This window comes from Poeciliopsis prolifica, unplaced genomic scaffold (genome assembly GCF_027474105.1).
Source record: "Poeciliopsis prolifica strain line A6 unplaced genomic scaffold, Auburn_PproV2 SCAFFOLD039, whole genome shotgun sequence".
Lineage (NCBI taxonomy): Eukaryota > Metazoa > Chordata > Actinopteri > Cyprinodontiformes > Poeciliidae > Poeciliopsis > Poeciliopsis prolifica.
The window spans coordinates 4,066,997-4,084,347 of NW_026562414.1; the positions used below are offsets into that span (position 1 = coordinate 4,066,997).

At 33.3% G+C, this 17,351-nt stretch overlaps 1 protein-coding gene across 1 annotated transcript; it reads right to left on the reverse strand.

Moving 5' to 3' along the window:
• Window positions 1-1,195: 1,195 nt before the first annotated feature.
• rab10 (RAB10, member RAS oncogene family) lies at window positions 1,196-17,334 on the reverse strand. Its single transcript, XM_055054262.1, has 6 exons — window positions 16,605-17,334; window positions 8,891-8,951; window positions 6,770-6,908; window positions 5,142-5,231; window positions 3,805-3,906; window positions 1,196-2,285 (listed from the first exon to the last, which is right to left on the reverse strand). The coding sequence occupies exons 1-6, from the start codon at window positions 16,729-16,731 to the stop codon at window positions 2,199-2,201; spliced, it is 606 nt and encodes a 201-aa protein (XP_054910237.1). The 5' UTR covers window positions 16,732-17,334; the 3' UTR covers window positions 1,196-2,198.
• Between the last annotated feature and the right edge of the window lie 17 nt (window positions 17,335-17,351).

Below are 17,351 nucleotides of genomic sequence, written 5' to 3' on the forward strand. Positions count from 1 at the left end.
CGTGTTTTTCACTAGATGTTGGAAACTTTAATGGAAAGTTACTTTTCAATAATGTTTCTAATTTGTTGAAGGGGTCTGGTTTTAATAAAATAAAAATTCTACACAAATTATCTTCATAATTATTGTTTACATTGTACAATAATTTTTTCCTGATATTTTTAAGAATAGGTGAAGAAAATAAGCTCCGGCCACCAGGGGGCGCCAAGTGACAATGATTTTTATTTTTGTTTCAAAGAACTGTTTTTATTCCCAATTCAGATAAAATGTTTAAGGACACAATCAATAGAAATTTATGAAAAAAGTCATTTTAATTTAGTGTGCAACTATGTTGAATATTTATTACAAGAAATAACCAGTATACTTTTCTTAATTTTCCATTTAATATGACGGTTTTGTTATGTAAAGTTGATTTAAATGCATTTATTGATCCAAATATGCAAGAGGATTTCACTAAAATATAATTAGTGCCAGTCGCTGTTTAACTGAAAGGTTCAAATAACATTTATGTACAACAAATTACAATATTACAGAGTATTAGGACCAGGCTAAATTACTAGAATAAAGTCAAAGTTAGAAGAAAAATGTAAAGTCATAATACGAGAATAAAGTCGTAATAATACAAGAATAAACTCATTGTCATACGACTAATTTTAGAATGAATTGTAATACGAGAATAAACTCAATATTATGATAAAGTTGAAGTAGTGTCAGAATAAACTCATTATGAAAATAGTATGACAATAAGTCAACGTAATACAAGATTAAACTTGTAATAGGAAAATAAAGTCGTAATAATATGAGAATAGTCGTATATTACTATTTCAACACAGTAGTATGAAAATAAAAACGTCATAATACGAGAACATTAAAGTCGTACAACATTAAGTCAACATAAGATGAGAATAAAGTCGTAATATGAGTAGAATGAAAATTTTACTATGATTCCAACACTAAAATATTAAAATGTTGAGCATCTTGTTAAGTTATACTTTGGAAATAACTTTCTCATAATTTTACTACTTTCTTCCACTTTATTCCTGTAATATGGCTTAATTCTAATAATTCAAAAGACCCAATACTTTGTTGTACAACAGTTTTAACCACCGATTTAAATGATTGTTTTTATCATCAGCTATGTTAAAAGACACCAGTTCAGAAACAGACTTTGATTCGCACATGATTGAGGACAAACAAGTTAACTTAAACAAGCTTATTTTTTTAATGGATCTGCAAAACTGTTTGAATTTCCAAAGAGAACTCATGTAGCTCCCGCCCAGTTACCCAGTGGCAAACGTTACACAATGTTACAGAAACGTCTCCAACCCAAAGGAACCTGCATGCAAAAAACAAAAAAAACTGGGGAAAAAAAACATAAAAAAAACAAACTCAAATATAAAGTAAAATAATCCATACAGATAAAAATAAAATATCAATAAACAGGACATACTGTATAATGCCGTTCTCTTGGCTGAAGGAGAAATTCAAACGCTTTAGATTCCGACAGATTATTGAGCTGTAATTTCATTGGGTAGATGTGGCTCCACCCACCACAAAGCCCCGCCCCTGTCTTCCATATAAGGCACAGGACAAAGTAAACCCCACATACAAAAGGAGCTAGCCACGCCTCTGTCACTTGGTAAAGAATTGTAAATCAACAAATACGGTAAGATGACAGAAAGCCCACTAAAGTGTACAAAATGTTTTTTCCTATTTATATATTTCCATTTTTATCTTTTTTTTTTTTTGCCTGATTTTGTTTTGTTTTACTTTGAGTTCCTCAAGGTGAGAGCTGAGGGTGGGCGGCGTTGATGGGACAGGAGGAAGTGAGCTCAGGCAAAAAAAAAAAAAAAGGAAATATTAAACATATGTAACAATTTAAAACAAATGACAAGAAACGTGACTGGATTTCTCCTTTTATCAGAAATAAAAATGATCATCAGATGCACGGTGGAGGAACATGAGGTGGAGGAGAACGGGGTGGGTGGGGCGTTGCTTAGACGAGTGAAGCAGTTTATCGTTTTATTCTGATAAAGAGACAAAGTGTCAGTGTGAGAGAAAACTCATGAGACAGGTTAAGAGGGCGAGACGGTTAGAGTTAGCAGTTAAAGAGATTGTGTGTGTGAGAGAGAGAAGGTGTGTGTGTGGGTGTGTGTGTAGGTGTGTGTGCATTAGTGTGGGTGAAACTGAGTTGTTGTTGTTCAGCTGCAGCACTTGCTCTTCCAGCCTGTTACTCCACCTCCACTGCTGATGTCCACATTTTCACTGTTGGGCTCTTTTACAGGCGTCTGTGCAACAAAAACAAACATCATTAATCACACAGCAGGTTTAGGTTCTCGCCAGTTATGTTTACTTTAGTTACCTTTTTTGACAAAATGTACTTCTTGCTTTTACCAGAGTAACTTTACTACCAAGTATTGCTCGTCTTCTGTGAGCAAACTGTCGAATATTTAACTGAAAATTCACCAGATTGATGCCTTCAATTTCTGATCAAGTTTTATATTCAAAGAAACAAATTTGTTTTTTTGCCTGATTTTGTCATTTATGTTGGCTGAAGAGGGAATTTTCAGATATTAAATATTTGATCATTTACTTGTCACTTCATGGGATACGGAAATATGGATGAGCACAAATGTGTGTATGTGGACTGAGGTTAACGCATACGAGTGTTTGGGTAGATTTGGATGAAATGGAAAATGAATTAACCTACGTTAAGATTTTTCTGTTATTGCTCTAATAATGAGGTTCCATTTGAAAACATAGTAAAAGTGTCTTTTGCATTTCTCGTTTTTGTCTGTTATATATTGTTACCATCTTTGAAATAAATAAAAACTCTTGAGTAATTTCTTGGATGCCTACTTTTTACTTTTACTTGATTTTTACTAAAGTAAAATTTCTGGATTTCCTACCCGTTTAATAAAACAAACATGTTTTAACCAAACTAATTTGGAAATATTTTCCTTTGCCTGATATTGTTATTTATATACTTTATCGTCATTTTGGTTCTTAAAATACCTAAATTTCCCTTTAACTTTATATTTTGGTCTGTCTGATGTAGTTTTTTCATTTTAAGTGATTGATAATTTGATCAGTTACTCTGTAATTCTTTCTGGAAGAATTTCTTGGACCGCTACTTTTTAAATTTTAAGTAAAATTAAATTTTGGATACACCTTAATAGTACAAAAAACATTAGAGCATACAGTGATTTAAGTTAATATGATGCATTCAAAATGATCCAAAAGTTCAATTAAACTCTCTGAATAAGCAACGTCTTGACGTGTAGCTGAATGTTTGGTCAGATTATTTAAACTGAAGATGTAAATCCTGTCAGAAACTCTTGCAGCTTGTAGTTAGTTATAGTAAATGTTACTTCAACATATTAAAGAAAGCTTAAAACGTCAACTCCATCATTTTGTTTTAAAATATTTGTTAGAATTTTGTTTGATGTTGGTAGAAGGTTTGAGCATGTATCAATAATAATAATAAATTAAGTAGTGATTTGGCAAATTAAAGGCTTCAATATTTAAAGGCGTCCTGCATGATTTACCAACGGAGGTGTAAAATGATTGATTTCGTTTAAATATTTCTGCAATAATTTGACGTTTTGCTTCTCTCCTGATCAAATTGAAGGGAACAAGTCCAGGAAGACTTGCGTTATCACCAGATGCTCTTTCTGATCCCCAGACTGCGTTGATCATTTATCTGAAATATCTAATCTGAAAAGGAACGCTGGCAGGCCTCCCTCACTTATCTGCACAGGAACCAACTTTCTGACGTAAAACTTGGATGTGAAAAGCGACACAAACCTTTCTGAGGATGTCTTCTGCTAACGTGAGGAAAGCCTTCTCGATGTTGATGTTGGCCTTAGCACTCGTCTCAAAAAACCTAATGCCGTGCTCCCTTGCAATCTATGAACACAAACAAAAACAAACTTAGAAGCCATGGATGTTGTTCAAAGATCAACACACTAAATATAAAGTTGCTGATCTTCTTTGCAGGGCTGAGATCAAGTATCGCTGGTTTATTGCACAACACTTTCATCAGGTAAAGTGGTGCAAAGAGAGCATCATGGAGTGAAAAGGAAACTCATTGTAATCACTCTGAGTAAAAGTCAAAATTTTAACTAAAACGGTGCAAACGATTAATCGATTTTAGAAATCGATTAATCGATTACTCTGATGATTAACTGGGAAATCCAGATTTTTCATTGAACCACTTAGGATTATTTTATACAATGTTAATACATACAGATTCACATAAAAAGAATCTATCTTTTAAAATGAGAAAATATGTTGCCTAAAATACAATAAAAGCATTTCTTTGGCGAGTTTGAACCAGGGAAGAGATTTGGGTAAAACTTTGTCACATGAAGAGATTTGGGTAAAATCTTTAGAGACAAAGGTATTTAAATCCAAAATGTACTTTATTTTGTAGTTTGGACTTAATTACTGCTCTAAATCTATTCTCGGTTTTCAGCATATGGTCTTTTTATTGAGTCTGCATATTCCAGTTAATCACCAAACTAGTAATTGACTGTCAATCAAAATTAATACAATTAATCAGTTCAGGTCTAATTGTAATATAACAATTCAGAAAATTACCTCTCAAAATGCTGAATGCTTTAAAGCTTTTTCACCCCACTTACAGCAAAGAATAACTCATTTTTAGCTGCTGACAACATAATTAATTACCTGTAAGATCCATTTTTATGTGGATCCTTTTGGTTGCTATCAGCTCAGCAGTCAGTATAAAATATAAAGTTATTTTGCTGGATAAACCACGTTGGGCAAAGCTTAATATGATGCGGTAAATTATGTTGCGACAACGTAACTGTGAATTTTAAGCTGAAGCAACTGAATCAAAATGTGAAAATATTCTCATCACATTCTTTCGTTTGTGCTAAAAGACTATAATCTATGTGATAATCTCCATCACATATGATGAACATTTTCCCACGTTTTCTGCAATAATCTGATTTTGAAAAGTAGCAGCAACAAATCAGCCAATCAACAGAGAATATTGACGATGGTCTCAGGTGGGTCGATGGTCTCAGGTGGGTCGATGGTCTCAGGTGGGTCGATGGTCTCAGGTGGGTCGATGGTCTCAGGTGGGTCGATGGTCTCAGGTGGGTCGATGGTCTCACCTGCTCTCCCTTGGCTTTCGGTACAACCCTCTTGTCCTCCATGTCACACTTGTTGCCTAGCAGCATTCGCTCAACATCTTCATTTGCATGCTGAAAACAGGAAATAATGGCATTTGGTTCATTTTGTTCATTTCAATAAGAACAATTCCGAGATTTATTTTGCTAATAAATATCCTAAGCAAAATTGAAACTTGAGTGATATTTTGCATGCTGAACATCTTCAATGATTCCCATTTAATAATCTGTCGAATCTAATCTGTGATTAGATTTATTAGTTAATCCCAAATTATTATTAAAGTTGTGCAGAAAATAATGTGGAAAAGTGAGAAAAATGACATAATTTAGACATAATCCATTAGTTTTTTAGAAATTCAAATTGAAAAAAAATAATGCTAAATAATAGAAAATACAAATTTTTTTTATCCCCAAAAAATTATGTCAAATCATAAACATAGTAATTGAACGGTGAATCATATTTATAAATTAAAATAAAAATAATTTAATGGCGTATAACGAAAATATCTACAAATAACATTAATTCTACCACAAAAAATAAAAATAAATAAAAAATGTAAATATCAGAAAAAAATACAAATAATTTAATGGTAAATAAATATGAATAATGCATATACTACCACAAAAAATAATAAGGCTAAATACTAAAAAATATTATTTGAATGTTAAATCATAAAAAATATTCTTAATTTAATGGTAAATTAAAAAAATAAATTTTACTGAAGCTACTATAAAAATACAAAACTAAATAGTAAATCATAAAAAATATAGCAATTTAAAAGGTTAATCAACAACTTAAAAACTATACATAACCATTACCAAGAAGTCAAGAGTTTATTATTGAACAATAAAAAAAGTTTTCCCCTACTCTAACAATATCTTTAACCTATTTAAATATAGAGTCTGAATATGAAAAATATTTTTTAAATTATTTGAATTACATTTTTAAATACTTGCAGTAAAACTTGGTTTTTAACTGTTCAGAATAATTTAGTAACAGCCTTTAGTTAAAATGTCAAATCTATGTTACCTCCTTTAATTGTAATGTGAGACTGACGCACTATTTTAATCTAAAATGCCAATAGTAATCAATTTTTTATAATCTGAAACTACTTGCACATTTGCTGATGTTTCAAAGTCATAGTTCAGCTTAAAATAAAACAGACTAGTCACACTAAAGAAAGTCACCATCACGTCTTTCCTGCTCAATCTAATTAGTAAATGTTGGTAAGAAACAGAAGACATTTGTCGTGTTCAATAGTTTATTCAAATAGCTTTTTCACACTAGATCAACAACAACAAAATAGAGAAAAGTGGTTTAAAATCTCAGCTTCTTTGGGGTTTCGAGCAACAAATGAAACGTCAACTTCTCAGCAGGAAATTCATTGTTTCCCTTTCCTCTTTAAAAACAGCAGCGGTGACACAAATTACAATGACAAGGTCAGATGACCTCGCCCAGTTTGGCCCAACACTTTCCACTGAAAACACACCAACTGGTCCTTACTGTCCACGAGCAAAGAGTTCGGGTTCGCCTTGAAAACAAACTACCAATCTAATCAATACTGAATTATTCCCGTTTTGTCCTGTTGGCTGCATTCGTTTCTGTTTCTCACCTCATCGATGTTGCGCAGCCATTTGCTGATGTTTTCGAAGCTCTTGGCGTTAGTGATGTCATAGACCAGCATGATGCCCATAGCGCCTCTGTAGTACGAGGTGGTGATGGTGTGGAACCGTTCCTGGCCTGCTGTGTCCCTACACAGAAAAAAGTTTCACTTATAAATGCTAAATTTATCAAATAAATTCCAGATAGTACAAAAAAATAAATAGTGGGCTACACAGTGGCGCAGTTAGTAGCACTCATCTGATGTATTTACTTAAAATACATAATTAGTTTTTTTTATAATGCTTTATAAGTCTTTTATGACATTTTATGTTGTTTTTATAGATCCAATCACTTCCAATCATAGTGATTCACTATCCGAGGTTTAGTCAGAAACATAGCGAATTAACTCAAAACATTTCTATTTATATCATAAATACTGGATCACAACTTTATTTCATAATCTGCATCAGTGCAGCTCATTTAAATACATCTATAGCTTCACAAGTTTGGTCAAACATGTAAAAACAACTTGCAATGTAAACTAGTTAAGGCTATAAATGTTATAGAGTTTGCTTTGTTTATACTCAACACTGGTCTACACGCAAATTTTCATGTTTCATACTAATGACAAACTAATATAGGATCCAACTTCAAACTGAATCATATTTTTCTAATTTAGACATTAATACATTCAAGCTGTGAGTATGTTTGTTGTGAATTGGTTGAATTAAAATTAGATTTATTCTAAATGTAATTTCACTTTTTGAAGATGCACTAAACTATGGGAGAAAATCCAGGAACAAATAAATTTATAATGTTACTCAAATTTGAGAAAAATAAAATAAAAATCACAAATTATAACATTGGTAAATGTTCCATTGACGTCTTCAGACTGGCACTCCAGTGTCACCATCCTTTAGCTTCTGATTTTAGCCAATAAAATCTGCATTATATTTGTTATTGTTGGTATAAAAAGATTCCCATCTTGAATGGATGCAAATTTCAAGAACATAACCTGAAAAAAAAAACACGGAGCGTTTTCCGTGTGACGCATCTAAAAAAAAAAAAAAAAAAAACAGGAACTGTATTTTATTTCAGAATTTAACCTGCAAAAAGCCAATTTGAAAAAAATTTGTTCAATTTCAGTTGCAATTTTAAGCATAATCTTATCTTCCAGCAAGACTGTTGAGGTTTTTGTGATGTTTTATGTTTAACTGCCATGAGGAGTTAAATTCATTTAACCCCAAAACTCCACCATTGGTTTAATCCAAAAAGCCAGAAGTCTCAACAGGTAGATTCCTGCAATGTTTGCATGCATCTCTGCATGCAAACATTGCTGCAACGCAGCTGAATAAAACAGCTAATTATAGCTTCAGCATGCCATCAAGTTTGGTAAAGAGCAGTTAATTAGATTCAGGGGAGGTGTAGCAAAAATGTATATAGAAGCTGAAAAGAAAAAAAAAGGATAATGAAGTCTCTGTAAGCAAAACTGTCCTTCAAACACAGGCCGGTTGAGACAAAATATACCAGATTGAAGCTTTTTGTCGTCCAGTCTTTGGTAGAAAAAGTGACCCATAAAAAGACAACCATGAAACTTAGTGAGCTTATTTTAAATTAGTTGTTTAATTGATTAATTGCTAAGGCTGTTGCTGTGCACACAACCCTAACAACAAGATTATTATTCACCAATTAAAACATCAAAGCCAGATGTAAAACCAGTTTAAGTGTAATAATTTTTATGGAAAGTCTAGATTGCATTTTATAAAAACATCTCCAAGCCTGATGTAACGTGCAATAAATTAATTAAAACAAACAGAATAATTTCCATGACTGTTTTCTTTGTGTCTCTCTGTTTGTACCAAAGACTGGATGACGAAACGCTTCAGTCTGTGCTGCACTTGGAAAGCAGACGGTTAAACTCCAGCTGCTGGAAATGAACCGCAGTGGACCAACGATGATGCAGCAAATGTCCTGATGGGCTGCTGGTGACCATTTCCTGTTCTTGCATACTTCAAGGCTTGAGGGAGTTTTGTCAAACAGATGTTGTACTATGATACAAGTGAGAAACTGAAGCAGCCATACAAATAAAAAAGTTGGCAGTCTGCAAATGAAAGTTTAAAAAAGGACTTACCAAATCTGTAGTTTGATCTTCTTTCCTTGTAATTCAACAGTTTTAATCTTGAAGTCTATTCCTGTAAATAAAAACAGACGAGTCAGATGAGACATGAAGGAGAAGATGAACGGAAAAAGAAATGACGTGTTTCGATTCTGAAGTTGTGCTCGTTTCTTTAACCCCAACAGTTCAAGCTGAACGAGGTAAAAACCAAAAAATATAAATAAATATTAGCCTCAATAATAATCAATGGTATTTTGGGGCAAATGTTCATTTTGAATCAAACCTGCTTCAGTCATTTAATCTAATTTGTCGTCATTATTGTCAAATTTAATGTGCCAGTAATGTCTGATGTTGAAGATATTTATGTTTTTGAAGTAACAATGCATGATGAGAAATGGACAGAATATCATAAACCTTTAGCCAAATACACTTTAATGGATGTTCAGAGCAAAAAATGCATTTTCTTCATATTCTAGTTTTTATTAGAGGATTAAACTCAATTAACAAAAATACTCTTAGATGTATTTATATCATACCTGAAAGTGTTTACTCAGGTTTAAGTCATGCGTTATTTTTATAATTATTGCTCATCTTTAGTTTGCACTGATGACCTATTTGTCTTTCACTGCGTTTCTGATTAAAATGAATTTATCCACTGAGCAACACAAAGCATTATTCTGGTCTATAACTTTTTCTTTTTCACTCATACGACAAGAGTTTGGACAATTATCCATGTGGAGGATCATCAGCTGTTCAGTTTGCGTTTCTAATCATTTCACACCAAACTTCCTTTGGTGATCAATTAATCAAGATGCCATGTTGCTATGGCACGAGTAGTTTCTGCTCAAAACGACTGGTAATATTTACCACATTTCTTTCTCTTTTTCTTGTGCCAACCGTTTTGCACACTTTAAATGTGTACATGTAAAATAAAAGGCAAATTAAGTGTTCATTTGGCTGCAACTACCCATTTTAAAAAATTGTCAAAGTTTAACACCATATTGTAAATGCATTTAAAAGATGGAAATACAAAATTCCTTTTTAAAAAGAAAAAAAATGTCTTGCCTAAAATGTGATAAAGCATTTCTTTAGTGAATGTGAATCAGGAGATGCCAAAATTACGCTCCATACTTCAGAAATTTTGTCTAAAATACTTTTTTTTTTTAATTATTTCAATAATTGATTAATCATGATTAATTGTTTCAGTCCTATTTAACATATAGAGCTCCCCCCAGGCATATTAATTATTTTTAGCACTGTTGGTTAAAATAAACATGCAAAACAAAACAAAATCAAAAAACAACATTGATTTTGTTTACTTCAAAACAATATTTCACATTACAGAAGACTTTCTTCCCTCTAGAAGGAGTTTAAACCAAGATTTTTTTGTTTGTTTATTGATAAAGTATTTTTTTGTTTTGAGGTGTTATGATAGAATACAATATAAATAAATTTATGGCAGTAACTTTGGGAAGAACTGTGACATTCAATTGTGATTTTTATAAGACATTCAGGTCAAATATTGTAAAATTAAGTGTTTTAAAGCACTAAGTCTGAAACCGTATAGCCCCAAAGTGAAATAAACCACCTTGAACACTTGTTAGAAACGTTTTCATGATTTAGTTGAAGGTCTAGTCTAAGCCCTGTGACTCATTGCTTCATGTGAACCTGTCAGTTCTGCTTCGGTCAGGACCTTTTCCAGGTCAAAAAGTTGAAGAAACAGCTGCGTTTAGGAGGGGTGGAGTCGCACAATAACGAAGGAACTGCCTGCCAAAATGTGACTCACCAGATATTACGGACACCCATTGGGGAGAAGGAGTGGGAAATAAAGTTTTAGTTGCTTCAAAAGACCATAAATAATATAATCTGGGAATATGTATAGAGAAAAGGGGACAGTTTTATTGATAACAGGCCTTAACTTTTAAAACATAGGTCTCAGCACTGGGAAGTTGGGTAAAAAAACCAAAAAAAAAAACACATTCACTGGAAAATGGACATGCTTCCCTAAAACAGGACTTCAACAACAATCTAAACTGAAAGAGGGTCAATTCTTTCTAAACATAAATACAAGCCACTTTCCAGTTGCTGTGGAAATAAAAAAAAACAAAAAGCATTTTTTAAATGACAGCTCATCAGTGCAGACATTAAGGAAGAGCCAGGTCGTCCTGAAGAAGAGCAGCCTGGACAGGATAATGATGGAGGGGGTTTCCCAGCCGGGTATTTTGAGAAGCAGCTGTCTCTGAAAAGGTATGAGACCTGAGCTGGAAGAAGGCAACATTCCTCTTCCAGGTTTTCAGTTATGCTCATTACAGTTTTGGTCCACTCAAAGGAAGGAGTAGGAAGATGATTTCCATTCAGCTATACTCTATACGCTTCAGCTAAACACCGTTTAAAATAATTTTATATCAAAACAACAATCTGGAGTCATTAAACATGTGTATTCATGGTTAATACAGTTAATGAAAGGAGCAACTTCACCCCAAATCTTAATAGTGTCCATTTTTATAAAGTTGCAACTAATGATTATTTTAGTGATCAATTAATTGATTGTTCTGATTTTTAAAAAAAGGCACAATATTAAAATTACATAAAAATGCAAATAAGCAATTCTATTATTATTTTAAAAAAAATAGCATTTTATTAGGTGGCATCATATATAATTCTACATCTATAAACAAACATTTATGACCTAAATAATAAATTTACTTACTTATAAGTCCTTATTTATATGCAAATGCATAAAAGGCGTATTTATTGCCAAAAAAATGTTTATTTAGGCAATTAAAAATTTTATTGCCCAAAATGCAATAAAATTCGTATTCTACTGCACAAACAAACATTTTATTGCAAAGCATTGCTTTGTAGCAACGGACGTATCCGCAGTAAAAAAAATAAAACTTCTGAAATCAAAATGTGAAAAGCTTGATCCTTTCTGCTTATATTTTTTCCACAGAATTTAAACCGGGTGAAAAACTATTTACAAAACCTTTTTTCATTTGATCTAGTTCTATTTTGGCTTTGTTACTATTGTAAATATGTTGTTCTTTCAGCAAATTCCCTTTTTTGAGTCTATATACATCAGTTAACGATTAGTCGATTACTAAATTAGTTGATCTCAATAATTAATCACACTTAATCGTTTCAACCCCAATTCCCAGCACATAGAACTTATTTGTAGAATTTGGTTTTCATGCTGTTATTATGTTTTATTTTGCAAGTATTTCATCAAGAGAATGGTATGCATTTGATTTTGCAATTTTGACATTTATTTTGGACTTTTTTTATGATCGAACAGAAGATAGAAAAGTAATAAGTGAAATAGAAAGTTAAAAAATAACTTAAGGAATGTCTAGAGAAAACATTTCAAATTGCAATTATTTTCCAGGCAGCATCACCAAAAAAAATAAAAAATAAAAACAAAGGCACAAAATATTTCAACTGATTCCGATTATTTCTGGTAACTTTACAAATGTAAACTACAAAGATAAAAATACAAGTTTCCAAAACTGAAATCAGCACCGGTTTCTCCTAAGTCCCAATTTTTAGGTTGCAAACAACAATCAGGGCTGAAATACAGAAAAAATAAAATAAAATAAAAAATAAAAATCGAGCAGCCTTTTAGATTGCACAACAAAAATGACAAGATAATTTTGCACAATAAAATGCTGGAATATTTTACACTATTTGAAAGCCGGTGGTTATAGCAGAGAATCCAAGTCATAAAATGTGAAACACTAATCAATTTACCATCGATAAGTACCTAACCGTTTCCCGCAAAAGCGCAGCTGAACTTGCCACAGGGACTAATAAAAAACACAATAAAGTTTTCTCCTTTGCACTGATCGGTAATAACTTTGTTTAGCAGTGGTTATAAGTGAGTTTATTGCTGGTTATACAGAGAAAACGTTCATCACGACCTGTGCCCTTCTAGTTTTACACCTGCACCGTGCAGTTATGAGAAAATGGGCAGCGTCATTGGTTCTGCTTTATTTATGTCAAACAGGTTTGAGGTGAGATCTCCATCTAAACTTTGCTCTTTTCATCAACCAGTTTCACTAAACAATCAACTTTTAAGAGTAGGATTCTTTTTTAAATTGTTACGTTCAATTTAAAAACATTAAAAAAAACAAAAAAAACAATGACAACTAAAACCTGTTCTGCTGACTTTAGGCTGTTGAATTCATTTCCACATTTCTATAAATGAAAACAGAAAAACCTGCTGCCGCTGCCAAGACCAGTAGGCCTGGGCCAAAGGCCACTCTTGTTCTTTTATCCTCTCTCTGAAAAGCCTGTTGGTCTACTGTATTTTTGAACTACAAAAACGATCTTACAGGATCGGTTTTACTAAAATCCTTAATACTGATGAAAACATTCTAGCTTTCACTGTCAGGTTTCACTTATAACTTTGGAAAAACGTCTAGTTATAAGAAAAGTAATCTGTCTGTGCAACTAGAACTTTTTCATCAATATTAAGGAATTATTGACTTAAAACAAGCTCATATATGTTGTAAAAGGTTACTTGTAAGTGTACAGAGATATTTCCTTAACTAGACCAAAAAGACTTGCTAAGAGTTTGTGTTTTTGCAGTGTAGTACAAGTTGAAGCAGAATGAAAAGCAGAAGTCTTCATGTATTGGCAAGCTCTGCAACAGCGAAGCAGTTCATGTCTCAACTACGACAAATTAATCCAACTTGGACGCTGCTGGAAACAGCTGCTTATACTCAGGATAACTTAACAAGACATAAGTTATTAAAAAGAAATGTTGAAACGAAAGCCGAGTCCAAAGGATCAGGGACAATAATGTCAGAGCACTCTAATGTTTCATTACTACTCGGTGCGGGTCTTAAGCAATAGGAGTAAATGGAGGTCTCGCTTTGGCTCCGCCGGGATTTGACATACTTTGACGCTTAACTCATGCAAGTGCGATTTTAGATGCAAGTGTACAGCAAGGTAGAGAAAAGAGGCTGATGATGCTATCTTGGAGGATTGTTTATGACTCCCACTGGAATATCCAAGGCATTCACACACTCACAAATCAAACCGTCTTTGCTTTTCAGTTGCAAAAAACCGTTTTAACTTGTAATGCTGCATAAATTGCTTAAATACACACAACAGGTTTGTTTGTTTATCCTTAAGACGACAATCAGATGTAATTCTGCAATTGTTGACCTTATTTCAATGATCAAGTCATTAAGTCATCTTGTGTCATGTTGTGGCAACAGCTACGAAGTCCCAAAGCCAGAGAACCTGTTCATGGTTAACGTCACCTCGTCTGTAGCCAAAATATTTTAACAAAACCGACTCGTTTCTTTTATTCCCCCCAACAAAGTCTTCAATGATATATTCTGGATTTTATTATCAGCTATAGCTGCAAACCAAAATCAATGTCACTTATTGGCAATATATTACAAAAACAATGTTGATCTGTGTGCCTGTAATACTCAACTGATTTAGTTTTATCCAAACCAAATGTCATGCAAAGTTTAAACTGTTTCGCTGTTTTGTATTAGGTATGGTATTTATTAATAAAAATGCAACTTTTTGTCTAACTTAACATGTAATAATTACAGAATGCAGCTGTAGGTTTCTTTCCATCCAGCAGAGAAAATGAAGCTGTTCTGAAATAATTTAAGTCATGAAAACTAAAAGAGAAACTATCACCCTATGAAGTTAAACAAATAAAGTTGACAAGCTACAAAACCCATTAACGTCAAGCACAGACTGCAGGGTGGCTACATTAACAATTATGTTAATTACAGGTGGAAGTAATTAACAAGCTAATATGTTTGTGTTAATCTATAGAGAGCAAAAGATTTCAAAAATACATTAGTTACATTACTATAACTGCAATAATCAGCATGTTATACAATTTTAGTAGCAGTAGAAATAAATATTGCTGTTAGGTTGTTAACACAAACAAAAAAAAAACAAAAAAACTTTTTGGACTTTTTTATTATTAGGGATATACAATGAAATAATGATTCTAATGTGAAAATTTCCACTTTTGGAAGTTTTGTTTTTCTACTCTTGCATCAACAACAAAAACTTATTTCAACAACCTCAATTACAATTATTTGGATGAGAGGAATCCATTTTGCACCCTAAAATAGGCTACCACTTGTCCATAATGCTACTTTCATTTATGTTTTTCAATTTTGGATGGGCAATTATTATTCCACCTATTGTTATGATGGAAAGGATATTTATTTAGCCTTAAATCAACTGTAAACACAACAAGAAAATCTAATATGTTTGCAAACCCCCAAAACATCCCAAAAGTGTTCAGCAACAGGTGGGGCAGGGCAATGCTGCATTACTCTGTGGCAAGAACTTTAAAGATATAGATATCTATAACTTTAAGTATAAAAACTTTACAGTTTAAAAACTTTAGTTTCCATTAATACCGATACAAAATATGACTGAAAATAAAGATTATGAAGGTTTTAGCGGCAGATTTGCAAAACCTTAACCTGTATGTAACAATGGATTTATACCACTTTTATTATTACTGCTAAAAACCCTCTCAAATGTATTGTATAGTATTTTCATAATTTTACCTTGACATTGCTCATCCCTTTTCTGAAAACATTCTTTTATTTAACAGGTGCATTACTGGTTATTGTGCTGCAGGTTTCACAATACAATTAAAACAAATTACCTTCTATTGTGAGTCAAGATTGTCAAGTTCACTGCCAAAAAAAAAAAAAAACATAGAATTCAATTTATTTGTTTACTTCCTGTTGGCAACAATGCAAAAATGTTTAGTCCTGTAAAATAAGGTTTTTATTTGTCTGAATAGAGGTGCAATTATTTTTATGGCCCACATAGTCTATGTTTTTATTCTATTTACCAAAAACAAAATGACTTGATCGAATCAGTTCTCTATTCATTAGCTTTTCTAATCCTGACAAAATCTGTATGCATCTCAAAAGTGCAACAAATGATGATAAATGTGGTTGATCCATTATTTTATTATGTATTTGACACATCTGTATGTAGTTTTATGCTAATACCTATGAAATCTGTTAGGAATAATGCTAATTTTTGTGATGAATAAAAGTTTTTATGTTAATTAATAACAAAAACGGATACAGCTGTTTGTTTTAAAACTAAAGAAATATTCTTAGCATTATTTGAATTTTATTATAATGTCCTTTCAATTTGATATACAATTCTTTTAGGGTTGTTTGTTTTGAGCTTTATACTGTGGCAATACTAGTGGTGGCTTTTACAAACAAATACACACGACATATACAAAAGATGCAGTCTAATTTGTAAACGCTAACAAAGAAGGTGTGTTATCTGACTGTATTGGAGAAGCTAATGCTTGAGGAATACTTTTCAGAGTTGGTCACAGTATGGCCGCCCTTCAGTGCTACCAACACGTCGTTGTTAGCCACTGACATGACAAAAAAATTCCTCTACATTAACCAACACTTACAGCCGGAGTGAATGTACATTATCACAATGTTTTATTCACTTAATTAAGAAGTCACAAAAACGGCCGTTATGGGTAATCTAATAGTTTTTTTAAAGAATAGTCCGAGGCCTGGAGAAACGATGCATGCTAGCAGAGCAGCTAACCAAATATGTCCTGCCTACCATTTCCAGCTGCATGGTGGGGGTCAGACGACTTTCCCAGCTGTCAAAAACCTCCGACACAGGTCGGAAACTATCCGGAACACCTCCAACTACAAACCCAGTTGTGTGTGTCACCTGGAGTTCTTACCTATGGTAGAAATGAAGGTTGTGTTGAAGGCGTCGTCAGAGAAGCGGAACAGCACGCAGGTCTTCCCCACACCCGAGTCGCCGATCAGCAGCAGCTTGAACAGCAAGTCGTACGTCTTTTTCGCCATTGAAAAATAAGTATGTGTTCACCCAGATACAAAAAGAAACAAAGAAAAAACTAGCACGGCTACGAGAGGTCTAATTCCAGCTCCGTGGCCAACTTGACCAACCCGCTCCAGCCCTCCTGGCTGTTAACAGTTAACAATCTGGGATTTGTTGATTAGCTTTGGCGAGCTAGTAGTAGGCTAAAATATCACCCAAATAAGGAGCCCACAGACGTGTCCAAGAAGTTGATATATCCCAAACTGTTTCTTCTCTTACATGAGAACAAAAAGCAAAAAAAAAAAAATGGTATCTCCTCCCGTGTGATTCCTCTTTTCCACTCTCTTTTCTCCCACACAGTCGGGACAAAATGGCTTCTCGCTACGTCTCTGCCCCAACTCACTCTTTCTTCAAACTAACTGCGAGCTAATTCAAATTCTCCGCACACGCCGTCATTCCAGAGCCCCGCCGAGAGCTCGACTGAGAAGAGCTGGGAATAAACCAAACATGAAAGTGAATTAAATTCACTGTCTGCTAGGTGTAATTTAGCTTTTCCGATGAGATTAGAGCAGAAATACAGACGACCGCCGTCGCCTTCGAATAGGAGCCACAGTGGCGACTCCCTGGACCAATGGACACGCCTTCT

Bases quoted from the DNA above. Each gene is read 5' to 3' on its own strand.
- rab10 (XM_055054262.1), bottom strand. From the start codon at position 16,731: ATGGCGAAAAAGACGTACGACTTGCTGTTCAAGCTGCTGCTGATCGGC. The intron at 5,232-6,769 runs GTGAGAAACAGA...TCCTGTTTTCAG, and splicing joins GGCTGCGCAACATCGATGAG to CATGCAAATGAAGATGTTGA. The intron at 3,907-5,141 runs GTGAGACCATCG...TTGTGTTCATAG, and splicing joins CGAAAGCCAAGGGAGAGCAG to ATTGCAAGGGAGCACGGCAT.